Below are 19,176 nucleotides of genomic sequence, written 5' to 3' on the forward strand. Positions count from 1 at the left end.
TGACGCAGTACTCATGGGACTTTCAGCAGTGCAGTTTTTCTAGTTTTACGTGCTTAATTCCATATGCAGATTTTACAGTTGACAACAAAGATGCACTGGGACAAGTCTTCCAGTTTATTGCTAGATTTGTATCAGGGTTTTGACAACATGCAAATCACACCTTTGGTGATGGCTTCTGACTACCTGTTTGTATCTGGGCAGTCCCTTTTGTGTTCTGTTTCCCATAGGGGCAGTCATCATGGATGACTCTGCCCTGGGGTGGCGGGGAGATATTGTAATCGCAGAATGGTTCAAGGTGTTTGGTTGCCAAGAGAGGCCAACTTGTACATAACAGTGCTGGATATGAGAGTTGGCTTGTTGACCTTATAGACCCTTTAGGACATTTTCCCGTGTGGTGTGACCACATAGGAACTGTATTGTACCTAAAAAACAGGTTGGTACTCATTTATACTCCTTGTGCTGGGAGGACATGAGGGTTTGGGAGTAGATCACGTGTTCTGACAGCTTTCTCATAGTATCCTGCTTTCTAGAGCATACCAACTCCTTAATTGACAAGCTCAGTTATCTCCTGATGTGACATGAGTGGTTACTCAACTCGACAGTAGCATGGAACCTCTTCTTTCACTGGGAGATGACTTGTTGCGATCTTTTTCCATTCCTGGCCACCCCCAAACTTATGTTTTTGATATCCTCATTGAAGAAATGCCCCAGCGACACTGTGGTTCAGAGATGGCCCTAGTTTTCATGTAAGCCTTCCTGCCTTCTGCTTCATTTCAAAGTACATTCAGAAAGCAATTCTGTGCAATGCCAAACCCTGTTTTGGCCCCTGGAAGTGTAGTTCTTCCCAATCTGACTTACCATTCTGGACAGATCTGTATGTTTGAAGGCATCTGGAACCTTTTTCTTTCACCCATCCAGCAAGAGCACCAGGCCATCCTATCCCTCCATCAGACCACATGGTCTGCTTACTTCTATTAATGGCAGGGATGCCTCATATCCTTCCAGGTCCACCAAGGTCATTGCTTCTGCCTAGAGACAAACTTTTAGGAGACAGAGATAAGTTGCTTCATTTTGTAGTTTTGGCCTGTTTCAGGGTATTGGACCCCCATCAGGACTCATGTTTTTTTTTCTGAGAATATATAGGTTCATAGGTAGGTACTAGGCTATCGGCCCAAGGGTCTATGTAAGCCTAGCCAGCAAGGTACCATAGCTTACGCCACCCAAGAAAGTTATTTTCCTGTGCCACTGTCCAGCAGAGACACAGAAGTGATCCCCGGGGTGCATTTCCCATCCACTCATCAAAATTTTTCTTGAAGAGTGCTAATGAAGAACTTTGCTTGATATAGATGGTTAGCTTGTTCCAGAGTATATGAAGTCTCTCGGACAGGAATCTATCCCTCCAGCGTGTCCTGTTTATTGTGGTGACAAGGTTTAGGTCCCTAGAGCATGTAGCTTGGAGGGATTGGAATTTCTTTAGGTGTAGCATGTCCAACAGCTCTGGGTTTGACATAGTTTTATATGTTAGGCAGAGATCACCTCGGAGTAGGTGATATGCTACGGAGTAAAGCTGGAGTTTTTTGAGGCGGTCAGTGTAGAGCATTTGTTTGAGACCAGTAATCCTCTTTGTGAGGTACTTCTGTGGCCTTTCCAGCTGCTGCAGATGTCTTGTAACGTACATTCCAAAAGGGGCATTGTACCCTATAATGGGTCTAATGAGTGACGAGTAGAGGGGAGCAATGACCTCTTTTTTCCTGGATGAGAACCCTTTTTTGATGAGGTGTGCCACGTAGAAGGACTTCCTGACTACTGTGGCGATGTGACTATCAAAGGAGTGACTACCGTCTACCTGGGTCCCAAGGTCTCTTATCAAGCATTCAGTGTTAAGTAGATTGCTGCCTATGTGGTAGTTCATGGGTACAGAGTTTTTACCAAAGGGGATGTCACTGCACTTTTTGGCATTGAGCTTGAGGCCATGGCTCTGACACCAGGCATCTGTCTCAGTGAGGCCCTTCTGTAGGATGTCCACATCATTTGGGGACTTGACAATGGCTCCTAGTTTGCAGTCATCTGCGAACTTTGTCAGCCAGAGGCCTTCTGTGTTAGCCTGTACTTCAGAGAAGTAGATACCAAACAGGAGAGGTCCCAGGACAGAAACCTGTGGCACTCCACTTGTCACTGGTGTGAGTTTTAGCTCTATCAAAGTTCATCTGTCTGCCATTTTAAAGTTTTAATCAGTGAGTATAGGATGGTTCATTAGCTTCTGTTAAGGTTTGTGAAACATTTTTTCAGCATGACCTACTTCTAAGGGCCTCATCCCAACTTAGAATCTAAATTTTCTTCTAAAGAAACTGTATCTTCCTTCATTTAAACAAGCAAGCAAAGCAGATATTAAACAAGTAAAGCAGCTATTAAGCAAGTAAAGCAGATATTACATTTCTGTCATAGAAGACTATCTTCTATGCAAGAAAAATCTGTAAGCTTGAGGTGTTGTGTATATACCTTTCTTACTTGGTATGCCATAAAAACAGAGTGTTCTTCTGGACTGTTCCTATATTTGTGACAAAGTCAGCTGCTAAAGATAATTTAAAAGATTGTATTAATTTGCCTAGAGTACTCAAACAGGGGAGTATCTTTTACATACCTTGGATGGTTTGAGGCGTGTACGTTTTTGTTTGGCTTGAACAAAATCAACAAGAAGTACTAGACAGTTGCTTGACTCTTACACTGTTGACAAGCTAGAATCTAAGGTTTCTAAAACTACTATATCTAGGTGGCTATCTGATTGTATGCAATTTTGCTATAAGAAGTATAACAAGCCTTTGCCTATCAAATCTTTTGCTCCTTCAGGCAGAGTGATGGTATCTTTCTAAACCTTCTTTAAGAATGTCTCATTAGATAAGATTTGTGCAGCTGCACACTTTTACAAGAAGTGGTATGCTGAATGTGATCTCCTGATCTAATGCTTCTATTGGAGCTATTTTTATCCTTATCATTTATCAGTGAGATCTTTTCCTGATTCCTCCCTGGAGGATAAACTAGGGACACTGTCTTACTGGTTAAACAGAATGGACAAGATTAACTTAGATAAGGAAGTTAGGTATTAACCATGATAGACCTGGGAAATCTGTGTTCATCCTGTTCAGTATACCCACAAACTATTTCCGAGCTAGGGAAATTAGGTCTGGTGGAGGGTTATTTCATAGTATATATATATATATATATTCTAATATGGGAGAGTGCTGCACACCCCCTACTATAATGCCTTCCCTGGTAAGGTCAGATCACAAAATGGTCTTATTTGAAGTAAAAATAAAACCTAGACCCCCAGCTAAACTGGGAATATTCAGAAACTATTCTAAGGCTAAGCTCCTGCTATTAAGTGAGAACTTGGCAAAATTTCAAGCCCCTATAAACCCTGAGAACACTTCTGTCTATGCAGAGCTGTTCACAGAAACCCTGTACAGGCATGTTAATAGCTGCGTAGAGGCAGCTGTACCCACCAGGAAGAAGTACAGAACTAACTCAACAAACAAGCCACCCTGGTGGAATCACAAAATCAATCGGATGTATAACAGAAGGAAGAAAATCATGGCAAAAATTAGGAGGTGCAACACCCAGCAGGATAAAAACACTCTCATTAAACTGAACAAACAACTCAGAGGACAAATAACATCTACCAAAGCCAAATTTGAGGCAAGTTTGGCCTCCCAAGCCAAGGACAACCACAAAGCATTCTTTAGCTATGTCTGCAACCTCAAAGGCAATACAGAGTCGTGTGCAGAACTCATTGTAAATGGAGCCATTTATACTGAGCCAGAAGATATAGCAAACTTACTGGCTGATACATTCAGCTCCAACTTTACTCCTCTCTCCCCCTAAATCTTCCCTCAGGAAATATCATCAAATATAACGTTCCCCTACTATCACTAGGGAACAGGTCCTTAATACTCTCTCTAAGACCAAGAACACTACATCAGTGGGCCCATCCAATATCACAGGATGCCTTCTAAATAACATGAAACATGACCTATCGGGGCCCGTAGCCTCCAAACAGACTTTGTGCCTCATGAATGGAGAAAGACAACAGTCATCCTTCTGCACAAAAGTGGGCCATCTACAGACCCTGGAAACTACAGACCCATAAGTCTCACTAGTCTTATATGTAAAGCCATGGAAGGAATTATCATGGAGATGATCAATAGCGATATAGTAAACCTCCAGACAGTGGACCCAACCCAGTTGGGTTTCGTCAAGGGCAGATCATGCCTACTCAACCTGGTGGACTTCTTTGAGAGGATCACCAAAGTAATGGATTAGGGCAAAACCGTTCATACTGCCTACCTTGACCTGGCCAAGGCATTTGACACAATACCCCACTCAGGTATTGTTGACAAACTCAAGAGGTTAGGTACAAACCCGTATGTCACCCAGTAGATAGCCAACTGGCTCATAGACAGGACCCAGGAAGTTAGAACTGGGGAGTCCACCTCTACAAAGAGGCCAGTCACAAGTGGAGCCCCTCAGGGATCAGTCCTTGGACCACTCCTTTTTGGCATTTACTTCTCAGAAGTCAAGGCCAATGTCAGTGGCCTCTGGCTGACTAAATTTGGAGATTTTTGCAAATTAGGAGCTGTCATTGACTCTCACACTGACAAAAATGTTCTCCAGGAGGGGCTGACACAGACAAACAACTGGTGTCAGAGTCATGGACTAAAACTAAATGTCAAGAAATGCATAATAGTATCCTTTGGAAAGCCACCCATCCCTGGTAACTATCATATTGACAACACATCCCTTAGAGTTGACCCAGTAGTCAGGGACCTAGGGACACACATAGATGGTAACCTAGCCTTTGATCATCACGTGTTTACAGTGGTGAGGAAATCATTCTGTGTTGCGCAACCTATAAACAAAGGTATGGCATCTAAGCCCAAGGAAGTCATTGTTCCACTGTATTCAGCATTCATCAGACCTATCATTGAGTACAATGCCCCCTTTTGTATGTACCTAACCAGTCATATCCAAAAACTGGAATGTCCACAGAGGTTTCTCACTAAACAAATACAGGGATAAGTAATATGTCCTATGCAGACCACCTTAAGGCCCTATCCCTGTATTCTCTCTCTTACAGGCTTTTGAGTGGAGATCTATCCCTGGCATACAGGGCATTATCAGGCCCCACTCTGGTGGACCTCTTGCATATCCACAAAACAGACAGAATTACCCATTCTAAAGACTTAAACCTTGCCTGTGGTATAAATAAGAACTGCTGGAGAGATAGGTATGTATCCCAGAGACTACCCCGTCTATGGAACAGGCTCCCCATCCATGTGAAGCAGAATTCTTCCCTAATCCAATTCAAGTGCAACTTGGACAATTGGATGGGAAACAGAAAATTCATCCCTGGTTTGGCACCTATGTCTCTGATGCAAACAGGTAACCTGTAAATGGTTCATCTCCCAGGCTCATGCTTACACTTATCAAGGGTATCAGAACGTGTCTGAGATTTGGAATGCATGGCTAGGCTTAAAAAGGCCCTTGTGGTCGTTAGCCTAGTAAACACCTATGAACCTATATGCACTGGTATCAGTTGTTAATGTTTGCTTGCATGCAAGTAGGATCTTGAGACATGGGAAGGCACAGAACATTAAGGATAGGGGAGGAAATGGAGGGCAGGAAAAAGTCTTGATGCACAGCTGAATGTAGGAACATAGGAACAACACTAGGCTAGTGATAACAGGGATCATAAGAAGCCTAGCCATATACAGTTTTAAGTCACCCTTTACAAGAACTTAATGGTGTCCAGCTCCCAAATCAAACAGGGTCATACACAATAGCTATGGTGACATTTTGTGTCTGCCCATCCAATTTCAAGATTAGCCTTAAAGGCAGACAAAGTAGTACTTTGCTTAACCTGTTGTGGTAACTTATTCCATAGGCTAGGAATACTTTAAGTTAGGAACTTATCCCTCCATCGATTCTTGTTTATTTCTGGTGTAAATTTAGATCCCTAGTATGGGTGCTTGTAAAGTCATAGGTTTTGCAAAGAAGTAGTAGGGCAAATAGGATTTTGTCTTTCATGGCTCAAAAAATGAGACGCAGAGTCACATCAGAACAAAGAAAGTTACCAACATAAGTACCCAGATATCTTATGACCATATTTGCATAAAGAGGAGTGCCACTTATAACATGAAGAGGGAACAGCTGTTTTGCTGAACACTACTATGCTGCACTTTTTTTACATTTGACTTGAGACTGTTTACAGTACACCAGGCATGTGCATATTCCAGCCCTTTTTGGAGCAGTTTAATATTAGTGGATGAGTAGATAACAGTGCCCATCTTTCATTCATCAGCAAACATGGTCAACCACATTTAGGGATATTGACTTAGATGTCTGCAAAATAAATACCACACTGTAGATGAGCCAACCCTGAACCCAGCAGTATACCACTAGATAACATTTTAAATTCAGAGAGGATACCATCAACTTTCACTATATGAGATCTGTTGGATAGTCAGTTTGCAGCCCAGTGGAAAATATAGGTGTACATTAAGTTTGCCTAACTTTTCAATAATACCAGCAAGTGAGATAGTGTCAAAAGACTTGGTGAGATCAAAATAAGCATTGCACACAGAATGACCACTGACCACAGCCTCTGTAACCTTTTTAAACACATTTACTGGGTTTAGGAGACAGGACCTGCCCTTCACAAAACCACAGTGAGTGAGGTCTAGATCCTTTAAGTTGCTTATGTCTGCGTAAATGAGTTCTACTATAATACATTCTATGGTCTTGCATATAAGGTCAGTGAGGCTGATGAGCCTATAATTACCTGAGTCTGTAGAGGGTCTCCCTTGTTTAGAGGAGTTGCCATGGCTGTTCTGCAGGCATCAGAGACAAACCTTGTGGACAGACTGCATTTAAACATGTAAAGTTGAGACTCCGATAGTGCATACTTAGCACAGATAAGAATGCAGCCTGATATGTTAACTGGTCCAATAGGCACATTATTTTTAGCCATTGACAGTGATTCTAAGACCTGTTCCAGGTAAACTTTTGAAATGTCAGGACACGCTAGATCAAGTCCCAAAAACATATGGACTGGATGGCCGAAAGAACATGCTTATAAATACTAAGTCTGAGATGGACATTTCTTGGAATATTCCCTTTTCTCTGTGGTATGACTATCTTAAAAGTTGGTATGTATAGGTTTGGGAGTGTGGCAGACTTGCCCCCCCACATCAGGGGGGGCTTGCTTTCTGCAAAACAGAAGTTTAATAGGGAAGAGTGATGTTTGAGATTCACTTTTCTCCTAGATTTTCGATCCTTTCTTTTGCTTTGTCAACACTCTGTATTTCATGTGCTAACATTTCAGTGTTCCAATGTGATTTCGGTGGAAACTAACTTCGTGGATAGTGGGTGCAACAATGTGGGTAGGTTGAGAAAAGGTATCACTAAATTTGTCTGCTAATATATTAGCTATTTCCTTTGGGTAGGTATGTGCAGCTCAGCCCTGCTGGTTGAAGTTAATGGACACAGATTATCCAAATCTATCATTATAATAAGTACATATCTTTCATTTATGGTAGGTGCCTTACATAACTGTACATCTTTAATGGGTGAATCACAGAAAATTTGCTGCTGCATGTTACCATACAGAACTGAATTAATGTAGACCAGGTTTCACTATCAACATCTGTCATGAAGTCAAGACAGTGCATGTTTTAAAGTGAGGTTTAATGTGTTGCCATATTTAAGGTACTGGTATAGTTTATATTGCTGTGCTAATTGATACTGACAATCTAATCTTACTATTCTTATGTCTTAACAGGTAGACTGCAGTCATACCTGTAGCGTTCCCACAAATGCTTTCCTAAGTGTATGTTGTTATTTATTCAGTCTGATGTTGTCAGTTTTCATTCATTCCTCAACAGTTGGGTTCAAATCTGATCCTCGGATCTGACTTGGCCATTACTATAGCTTGTGGTGACCATAAAGCTCTCAAGCTTCTCACTTAACCACAATTCACCAACCCATAACATACTTCAGATCTTATTTGCCACTTTAGCAAAATAGACATGGTCATCTGAGCTCTGAGCTTATTTTCAGATAAGTGTATTTTTCTTGGCTATTTTTTCTATATATATTTTTTTCTTACACTTAGTGTATCCCTTATATATACCATTGCTGGTATTTTCGTAGATATTTCCCCTTTTTCTATTTAACTTTTTCTTTACACATTTCAGTGTACTCTTGCAGACCATTGTTGGCACTTATTTCTCCCTTGCCCTTATTTCTCTTGTCCTTAGTTAAAAAAATATTTTCTGTCTATTTTTCTTCCTTCCTGTTTTTAAATATGTCTGAAAAAGGCCCTTCAGGGTTTAAGAAATGTAAAAAATATGGTCATAAGCTTCTGCTCCCAGACGTGCATTATTTATGTGTGTTTTGCCTGGGCCTAGACCACCTGAACATACATTGTTCTATTTGTAAGAATTTTAACTCATGAGCAATTGCAGATTGTAAGAACAAGTTGATATTAAAATGTTTATTACCCTCTGCTTTTTTTTGGCAGCAATTACTGAGGGCTCTACCTCCTAAAACTATTTCTAAGGAGACATCAAAAAAGTCCCTGAGATGTCTGGATCTTCCACTCTGTCATTGACAGAACCTCCTAAAAAGACGCATGGTATAGAACCGAAGGTTTCAGTATTAAAGCCACCTCCCAGATCTCCAAAAACATCTTCGGATCTGAATTTGACAGATCCAAAGCTTCTTGAGAGAACTCGATATTCAACGACAATTGACCTGGTGCCATCTAGGGTCCCATCTCCATTTTTGGAAAGAAGGTATTCAAAATCTCCTTCTGTAGCCTCCTCTTATTCTTCCAGGAGTCTCACTGAAGCTGATGTGGATAGGATGAAGAGGAGATTTCTCTTGGTGCAGATACAGATGGTGGTTCTACTGGCTGCTTCCCCATTGGGTCAGGAAGCCTTGGTTTGCTCTACCCCGCCACTATCGGCTCTTTCTCTGATCTGGCAGTCCATTTTGGAGCCCTTGAATCCGAGTTTGCTGAGACTATCTGGGTCAGATCTGAGGATATTTTTATCCTTAGATCTGAGGATTTCTCTGAGTGCTCCAGCTCTGACGAGTTTAGAACCAGATGGCTTTCCAAGCCATAGCTTCCCTGCTGGATCCGAGGTGTTGGAGTCGACTCTGAAGCTGTCAAAGCCATCTCTGCCCCTTAGAGCCTTGGCATTGGACAACTCAACTCCAACCTCCACCTGGGGTGGAATACCTTCAGGGCAGATGGAGCTGATGGGGCATAAGCATGGTTTCATGGCTCCTTCAGCTTCTTTCTCCGCAGGATGTTTTGCTTTTGAGGTGGTGGAGAGAGTTTTTTCTGCTTCGGCAGGATGGATGGTCTTTATCCCTTGGATCTCCCTTCAGGATCTCATGTGTCTCTGAACCTTGAGCCTCAACATTCAACTCCACAGGGACAGCCAACACAAACTCTCTAGGCTACCCAGCAGGGTATCACCATCTCTTCTGATACTTCTTCTGAGCATCCCACCAAAGAAGTACCTTGGAAAGTGCAAAAGGAGGCACTTGGATTCCCCACAGAAATCTATCACTGAAGATACTGATTTCAGTGAAAGGAAAGGATCCTCAAGATCACCACATGAAGCCGTCTCCTTTGGATGGGTGGTTGGTCCTCCAGCAATCCTTCTCTGGAGGAATTGGTATTTTTGGAGTCATTTGGATCTGGCCTGTCTACCTCCTGGATAACTCCGCCCACTGATGAGCACATTGATTGGATCTCTAAATGGGTGTGGAAGAAACCTGACTTGGTTGAACCTATCCCCAAGAAACTGCATCAAATTCTGGCACCACCTGTAGGAAGGAAGTTTTGGAGTAAGGGAGTACTTGTAGATGCTATGGCTATGGTGGCGGCCACTAAGCAGGAACACGTGGAACAGAGCTCTACTGTCCATCCCCCTAACAGGGAGTCTAGGGCTTGGGACAGATTCGGGAAGCATGTCTATGCTTCAGTGACTTTTGCCCTCAGATCACTGAATTACCTGGTATGCTTTACAAGACTCCAGAGGGACTTGATTAAGGGATTGTCAAAATCCCTTTCTGGAACCACTGCTGCTGAGACTCAGGCTTCTGTGGTCTCATAGTTGGCAACCTTTCAGTCCATCTCAAATTCATCCATGAGGATTATCTCTCATGCAGCTGAGGGTACCTTAAGGACAGCGGGTTCAGGCATTTCCATTAGGTGCTATGTCTGGATGCACTTATGTGACTTTGTGGATCCCTTCAAGTCCTCTTTCTTGAATGATCCCATTGACGGAACCTCTTTATTTGGCTCCAAAGTAAAGGACACACTATCCAGATGAAAGCGGGATGGAAAGACCCTCTCTGCAGTTGGAGTACATTTTTCTACCCCTAAAGTTCCTTCTCTGGGAACCAACAGGAAGGATAAAAAATGTGTTTAAAAAAATCCCAGGGCCCTTTCCAAGATCCATGTGGAGATAGTTCCCCCAAAGCCAGAGGGGGGAACTCAAATGGAAGACGCTGCCCACCTGGCAGAGGTGGCCCGCAGAACCAAGTGTCTAGAAATTCTTTCTCTCAGATTCTATTAATGTTCCTGAAAGGAGGCCTGATTGTTCTCCTATAGAAGCAATCAGGGGTCATTTAGCTCTGCACTAGAGAGCCTGGCTAGTCATCACAAAAGATTTGTGGGTGCAGAAGATTATTTCCAGAGGTTATATAATCTCCCTTTCCTTTCCACCTTCATTCTCATGCAGATGTCTTGATGTTCCACCCAATCAGAGGAAAACAACAGCACTAGAAATACAAAAGCTGCTAAGAAAATAGTCATCCAAGAGGTCCCATCAGACCAGATAGAATCTGGAACTTACTCAAGATTCTTTTTAGTGCCCAAGAAAACAGGGGACTAGAGAACAATTTTGGATCTCAGCAACTTGAACAAATCAGTTGGACACACAAAGTTTCAGATGGTCATGGTTCAGTCCATTTTGTCCTTTTTGGGCAAGGAAGACTAGATGTGCTTGCTAGACCTTCAAGACGCGTACTATCACATAAAAATGAACAAACAGTCTAGAAGGTACTTACACTTCTGGCTGGGAGCCAGTCATTACCAGTTCAGAGCCCTGCCCTTTGGTCTCACCAGCGCTACCACTGTGTTCATCAAATGCATGGCAGTGGTAGCAGCTCACTTGAGACTGCAGGGATTCTGAGTGTTTCCATATCTAGATGACTAGCTCATTACTGCCCAGAGCAGGTATCTACTGATAAGAGTGAGTGAAAAGGTACTCCAAACTTGTGACCTTCTGGGAATTACTATAAATTACAGCAAATTTCATTTAGAACCTTCTCAGATACTGGAGTTTATAGGAACAGTTTTCAGCACAGTATCAGTAACAATGTCTCTTCCTCTTGCAAGAGTGCAGAGTATCAGATTCCAGGTCAAGGAGATAATTCACAGTACAATAATTTCAGCACGATTGATTGTATGAGCCCTAGGGTCAATGTCAGCGGCCATAATTTTAGTTCCTCTAATGAGATTCTTGAGTGGATGATAACTCAATGGTCGATTCTTTATCAACGTGTCAGTCCAAATAAAAATCATTCAAGCATACAAAAGGTATCTTTGCTGGTGGATTTGATCAGATCAAGTTTTTAAGGCTGTCCTTTCATTCTCCCTCAGCCCAAGCTCATGCTGACCACAGACTCATCCCAGACTGTGGGTGTAGCACGTCCTGAGGAAAACAGTCCAAGGCACTTGGTGCACCGAAGAGGCCAACATGCATATCAACATCCTAGAAATGAGAGCAGTGCTCTTAGCATTATAAACATTCCAAGACTCTCTCTGTCTCTTTTCAGGAATGATTGTGATTCAGATGGACAATATGTCTGTCATCTGGTACATAAGCAAACAAGAAGGAACCCAATCTTACTCTTGTGCCGAGAAGCCCTCAGAGTGTGACAATGGGCGATCTCTTCCAACCACTTTCTTATAGCAACGCACATCCCAGGGAGGTCTAATGTGATAGCAGACAAGCTGAGCAGGTCCATTCAGCTATCTCACAAGTGGTCTGTCAACAACAAAGTGGCAGAAATGATTTTCCGTCAGTGGAGCCAGCCTGGCTGGGATCTTTTTGCTTCTCCCCTAAACAACAAGTGAAGCAGCTTCTTTGCCCTGGTCCCTCCACCAGGGGAATCACTGAGGGAGACTCTGTCACATGATTGGCCGCCTCTCCTCTATGTTTATTCCCTGACTCCCATGATCCCCAGATTTCTACAGAAAGCTGCCAGATTAAAGAACGGAGTCATCCTCATTGCACCTTACTGGCCTTGACAGATATGTTTTCCTTTTCTTTGGCCTCATCTAGTCTACTAACTTTGGATTCTGGATTCGATTCCAGACCTCCTGTCTTACCTAATGAGAATGATTCATCCAGATATCTTAAACCTAAAGGTGACAGCGTGATTTCTCCTCTTTCTTTAATAGCCAGACAACATATGCTCTCTACCCTGTCTGTCATATACTTTTATCTTCCCATAATGTGTCTATGAGGAAACTTTACAGAAGTAAATGGAAGTGATTTGTTTCTTGGGTGCATCAGAAATGTATTGACCCTTTTTCGTCTCCTGTACAGAGTGTCCTTGAATTTTTGGCAATAATTTTTAACGACGGAGCTAGCTCCTCAACCATTAGAGTTCAGTTGGCAGCAATCTCTAACTTCCATATAGAATTTGAGAATTCTTCCCTGGCTTCATCTAAGCTTTGTAAGGCCTTCTTGAGAGGCAGTCTTCTGTTGAGACCACCTTATAAAGACCCTACTCCACCATGGGACTTGAATTTAATACTGCAGGCCTTAATTCATTCCCCCTCTGAACTGGCGGCAAAATGTGATCTTGAATATCTGACCTGGAAAACTATCTTTCTAGTAGCCATTACTTCTGCTGGAAGAATTTCTGAAATTCAGGCATTGTCCTCCAAACTTCCTTACTTGATTTTTCATAGGAATAGAGTAACATTACGAACCAACCCTTCCTTCCTTCCTAAGGTACTGTCAGAATCCAACATCAGACAGTCTATTAATCTGCCTGTCTTCTTTCCAAAATTTGAAAACAAAGAAGAATTTATTTTGCAGTTGTTAGATGCTCATAGATAGTTATGTTTCTGCTTACATAGGACAAAAGAATATAAAAAATCTAATCAGCTATTTGTCTCCTTTGCAGATACCAAATTAAGTAATATCAGTTACAAAAGTTTGGCAAGATGGCTTACCAACTGTATATCTTTTGTCTACAATAAATTGGGTATTTCATTATCAAAACCTTTAAAAGCCCACTTGACTATATCTATGGCAACTTCGTCAATGTTTTTATCCAGACCTTCCATGGATGACATATGTGGAGCTGCAACTTGGGCTAATCCTCATACCTTTATTACTCATTACAAACTAGATTTGGTCTCACAGAGAAGAGCAGCCTTTGGCTCAACTGTGCTCAGGAATACCCTTCCTAAGAGTTCTCCCGGAATTTCGGGGAGCTGGGGACTCTGTCCCAACTGTTGAGGAATGAATGGAAATTGACAACATCAGATAAAGAAGTTATGTACTCACCATAACATTCCATCTGTGTTGTCCATTTTCATTCTTCCACAACTCCCCTCCCACCAGCTCCCAACCATTTAGCAATGATTTCTGGAAGAACTGGAGTTTTTAAGAACTCCTGTGGTCTTTCCATTGAGCTCCAGATAATGGCTTTCTGTAACCAGAACTTGATAGTTATATTTCTTATTTATTCTAATCTAGCAAACAAGATCTGACTTAAGTTAGGGGTTGGTGCACTGTGGGTAAGGGAAAAGCTCGAGAGCTTTATGGTCACCATGAGCAATAGTAATGGCCTAGTCAGATCTGAGGATTGGATCTGAACCCAACTGTTGAGGAAGAATGAAAATGGACAACACATATGGAACATTATGGTGAGTACATATTTTCTTTTTATATATGGTCTTCACGACATTGGGAGACTATAATGAGGCTAAAATAGGCTTCCTCCTTATGTGAATTTTATGTTTTCCACATTTTTAGAATCATGAAGTTGCAACAGCTTTGTCAAGACAGAACCATAGAGTACGATATTCTGATTCTGTGCATGAAGGATCGATTATTTTCTCACTCTCTGGTAAAGTATCCTCAAATATAAGAAAAGTGCATTACTTGGCCTTCTTTGTTCCCTTCGGCTAAAATTTTGTTCTGATAGTATGTATTATTTTGTGACATAATGAAACTCTAACAGAAACCATTTTTCTATTTTAATGTGTGTTTAAACTGCATGACTAGTTTTCATTCTTTATAGTTATGGTTTCTCTGTAATCCAGAGTGGCAACTCTGAATTGTTTCAGACATATTAAAATCAATCACTCTTAGAAAGCTCTTCAACAGCAAAACACACAGCTTGTGAATGTACATATTTTCCTTGTTATAGTGGTCTCAGTTTACCTCACAGGCCCACTGAAAACGAAGTTTAGTGTCAGTGAAGTGGTGGTGGTGGTTTAGGAGAGGTTGTTTCGGTGCACATGCAGATGTTGTTTTTGTATGTATTGTAGCGTTTCTTTGCATTAAGCATTGCTTACTTATGGTTGACTAAATGAATTCCTAAAGCTTATCATTACGTGCAATATAAAAATAATGGTTCCCAGCAAGCATGCACATTTTTGTATTGCAAGTATGTTTTGCAATGTGGCTGTATTATTTAACTAAAAGGAGAGCGTAGTAGTTAATGCTGAATTTATTAATGGCCACATTCAAAGTCAGTCTTAAAAATCTTTTCCATACAGCCACTTTATACTTTTTTTAACACCTTTATTAAATTATCAAATCAAACTGTACTACCAAGTTAACATTAACAAACATTATACTTTACATATATTGTTATATATCATATAACCTAAGCAACATTACATAATTTATTCAATTCCTGCCCCTTTTTTAAACAAGAAACATCTTTATTAAACCATCACTTATACATAAACAATCATATGTTTATATAAATGAAAACAAACTACACAGACACAATCCTAGTTGCAAGCATTTTATATCACAAACCATACTGACACACTCCCAGCTGCAAGCATTATATATCACTTCTAATCTACCCAATTGCTTTTGGTCAAACATTACATAGCTCATTTAACCCCTACCTTCTTTTAAACCTTATTCATACCCTGTATGTATTCTTCCCTCAATTCCCATTTTTCCTATGTAGGTTGTTCCTACCTTTTTCTAAAGATCTCAGTTCCAGGTGTTTTATCTATGTTACTATATTCACTACTTCTAATATAGTTGGTTTAGATTTTGATTTCCATTTTCTAGTAATTGCTTTTTGGCAGCCACCATAATTAGAGACAACAAGGCCTTATCATGTCTAGGCAACTTCGATTTTGTAGCATAGCTCAGAAAAATCATCTCCCTCACCACACCACTCTGCCCACCCACCATCTCCAAAAGTCCATCCTGCAGGGAATCCTTAAAGTCTGCCAACTCACTGCACTCCTAGAAAATATGTTCCCAATTACCTCTTTCTTCCCCATCATACCTCCAACATTTGCTATCTACCTGAGGAGAGATTCTCTGGAGTCTACCTGGCATATAAAACATATCTATTTAAATATTTCCAAGCAAAAATTCTAAATCTTATACATTTTGTTGCATATTTGGGAGACATACATATATCCTCCCATTGTTTCTTTGTGAATTGCTTATCCAGTCTTTCTTCCCAATCCTTTCTAACCTCCTCTGATTGATTCTTATAGTTATCATGCAATATTTTATATGCCCTACTAATTATTCCCTTTTTAATGGCAACTTCTCTTCTAGATTCAACTAAAAACTCTACCAGTCCTGGTCTTTTATTTAGGACCTCCCTATTTATTTCTCTTTACCTTGACAGGGAAGGCAGTCTCTAACCTACAATCCAAATAAATTCTTTGTGTCTTCCCATTCTATCATCTTTCTGTTTCTAGTTATTTTCTCCTAATACCTTGGTTCCTTTGCCAGTTTTCTGCATTAAATTCCAGCTCTCTCTTGCCTATTGTCTATATCCCTAATTGCAGTAATCCCTATTGGCAGAATCTGCTTTCTCCATTCCCATGTTGGCACAGTTCTTAGAATACTTTCTGCTGCTTTAAGGATATAATATTTTGTATGGCTATTGTTATTCTCCTTAAAGGCCAACATCCAAAATCCCAGTATCTCATTGCTTCTTCAGCCCCCCCCCCCATTTCAACATCATCCCCTTCTCCTTTGAATGATAGTTTTCTGCTTTTGCTATGTATAGGAGCCTTAACTATGTAGCTCTAAAATGTTGTTGTTTGTCTTTCGGCTTTTCCTGGTTAGGGGTCGCCACAGCGGAACTCCGGTCCACTAGTGATTGGCAGTAGATTTTCACGAACACCAAGGTGCCAGCTCGATGTTCAACCTTCAACGAAGGCGCTCCCATTTACTCAAGTCTTTCGAACGCCCACCCAACCACGAGGAGGACATGCAGACTACACACAGAAGGCACTCCCCGCACTCCAGCCGAGAATCAAACGGGAGAACTTCTTGCTGTGAGGCAACAATGCTACCACTGCACCTCCGTGGATGTTATGGAGTTCTGAAATACCCCTTCAAATTGGGTAATCCCAATCCACCCTGTTGCACTGGAAGAATCAGTTTATCCCAATTGACTCTTCCTGTCTTCCCCTCCCAAATAAAGTTTATTAACTGCTATCCACAACTTCACCTCTGGTTGATAAAACCATGCTTGACCTGTGTATAAGACTAAAGAGACTAAAACATTTTGACTGCTTGTATCTTACTATCCATACCCATATAACAAAGCTTCCACTTTCTCAGTTTTTGTATTATCTTTTATTTAGTCTATTTCCACATATCCTTAGCTGCCACACCAGAATAAGATTTAATCTATACTCCTAAATACTTCATTTTATCACTTCCCCATAAATAAGGATATTGCTGAACCAATTTGTGTGTGGGTACATAATTTATCGCTACTCCCTTTGTTTTAGCTTCATTAATTTTGTATCCCAAAAAGATCTGAAACTGTCTCAAAACGTTCCACAACACTGTAATGTCTCTTTCTGGTTTTGTCAGGTATAAAATAATATCATCTGCAATTAAAGCTAGCTTTTCTTGACTACCATATCAATTATGTCCTTGAATTTCTGAGTCCCTTATTTTCTTTGCCAATGGTTTTAACTGTGATGCAAATAACAAAGGGGAAAGAGGACACCCCTGCCTGGTTCCTCTGCTCAAGCAGAAATTATCAGAAAGGACCCCACCCACTTTAATTTTCACCTCCGATCCCTCATATATCCTTCTAATCAACCTTATATTTTTTCAGGAAATGCAAATGCTTCAATTGCCCTGCTCATAAAGTCACAACTTACTCTGTCAAGTATTTTCTCTGCATCAAGACCCAACAGCAATGGTATTTTCTTACATTCTGCTTCCCTCTCGATCCTCAATATTCTGTTAATGTTGTCAAATGTTTGCCTCCCCTCCACAAAACCACATTGATCCATATCTGTCAAAGCTGGCATTACTTTTGTTATTTGTTTAGCCAGACATGAACACTTTATAATCATGGTTTCGTATTGAAATGGACCTGTATGAAGCTGGGTCCAATGTATCTTTACCTTCTTTAGGTATTACAGCTACCACTGCTGTCTTCCAGGATGTTGGTACTTTTCCCCTTAAATTACTGTTAAACAAAACCTTACAGATCTTTATCAGTTTTTTCCCCCTAGCTTGCAAACTTCCACATGAATACCATCTTTCCTTGGGACTTTCCTGTAGATTGGTTATATATCACAATTTTTATTTTATCTCCTCCTATCCTGTTAGTAATTGAGCCTCATCTACCTCTAACCTTGACATATTTAATTCTTCCATAAACATCTTCATTTGTATCTTTCTTGATTTCCATATTTCTCTGCTTTGTACAGGCTTTCACAGAATTTCTAAAATATTTCTGATACCTCTACAGGATCTCTTGTTTCCTTCCTTGTTATAGTCTCCCTAAGCTTGGAACAGCCCTTTCTACTTTCTGTTGCCTGAGTCATTGTGCTAAAAGTTTTTGTGCTCTAGTGTTATTATCAGAAACAGTTGGTTAAATGCAATCTTTCTAAACGTGCATATTATTGAGGTAATCCCTTATTTTCCACTTAGCATTCTGCAGTTGATCCTCTTCTTGTTTTGTGAGATTCCCCCTATTCTGCAATACTTAACATTTGTCAATCCTTCTAAATAATTCTTAACTACAGCTCCCTTTCTTTTATTTCTACCCTATTTTAAACTCTTCTTTAATTTTATCCCACTCCCTAGCTACAGTGTATTTTCAGAAGAAATGTATATACTCTCTAATAGCTCCTGAATAATCTCCACTACCCATTTGTAAAATTCCTCTCTTTTCAACAGATAGCTGGAAAAGCACATGTGGCTCATTTTTTATTTCATTAACATGTGTTTTTATTTTAGTTATTATTGGCACGTGATCTGAAATAGTTATTGGGTGCATATCAAGACCTTCAATTAAATGCACATGTTCTTGTGAAATGTAAATTCTGCCTAGCCTAGTTCACTTTTTATATATTGGGGAATAATATGTAAATTCACTCTGAACTCCTATTCTTCCATGCCAAGTATTTTCATAAATATTTTCAAAAATCTGCACTCCTTTATTATACTTTCCCTTCTGGGCCCCCAAGACACATCTTCACTGCTGCAAATCACATTCCTGTCCCCATCTAAAAGCAATATTCCTTGCTGAAAACTGATTATTTCCCAGAGAATTTTCTTAAGCTCCATTATAGTAGTTTTAGGTGGAATATAAATACATACCAGTCTAATCCTCCTCCCTTGCCGGTAGCCCCTTAGCACTACAAATCTGCTATTATTATCTTTTTTATTCACTTGTATCACTATTGGAGCTCCTCTTGCAATTAATATAAGTACTCCTTTTTTCCTTTGTTTTTTCCTTTGTCCCAGGTATTCTGCTGAATAACCATCCTGAAAACCTTTCTTTATCAAATTCACAATGTTCAGTTCGTTCTAAGTGTGTCTCCTGTAA

At 40.6% G+C, this 19,176-nt stretch overlaps 1 protein-coding gene across 1 annotated transcript in view; it reads left to right on the forward strand.

The window, feature by feature from the left end:
* CCHR10.PART0H1orf146 (chromosome chr10.part0 C1orf146 homolog) overlaps positions 1-19,176 on the forward strand; it is a 506,230-nt gene that overhangs the window by 9,494 nt on the left and 477,560 nt on the right. The window contains exon 2 of the mRNA XM_044085666.1: positions 14,133-14,226. Coding sequence (XP_043941601.1) covers positions 14,133-14,226 — 94 coding nt within the window. The remainder of the gene's footprint in view (positions 1-14,132; positions 14,227-19,176) is intronic.

This window comes from Protopterus annectens, chromosome 10.part0 (assembly GCF_019279795.1).
Source record: "Protopterus annectens isolate FY-2018-M chromosome 10.part0, PAN1.0, whole genome shotgun sequence".
NCBI classification, from domain to species: Eukaryota; Metazoa; Chordata; order Ceratodontiformes; family Protopteridae; genus Protopterus; species Protopterus annectens.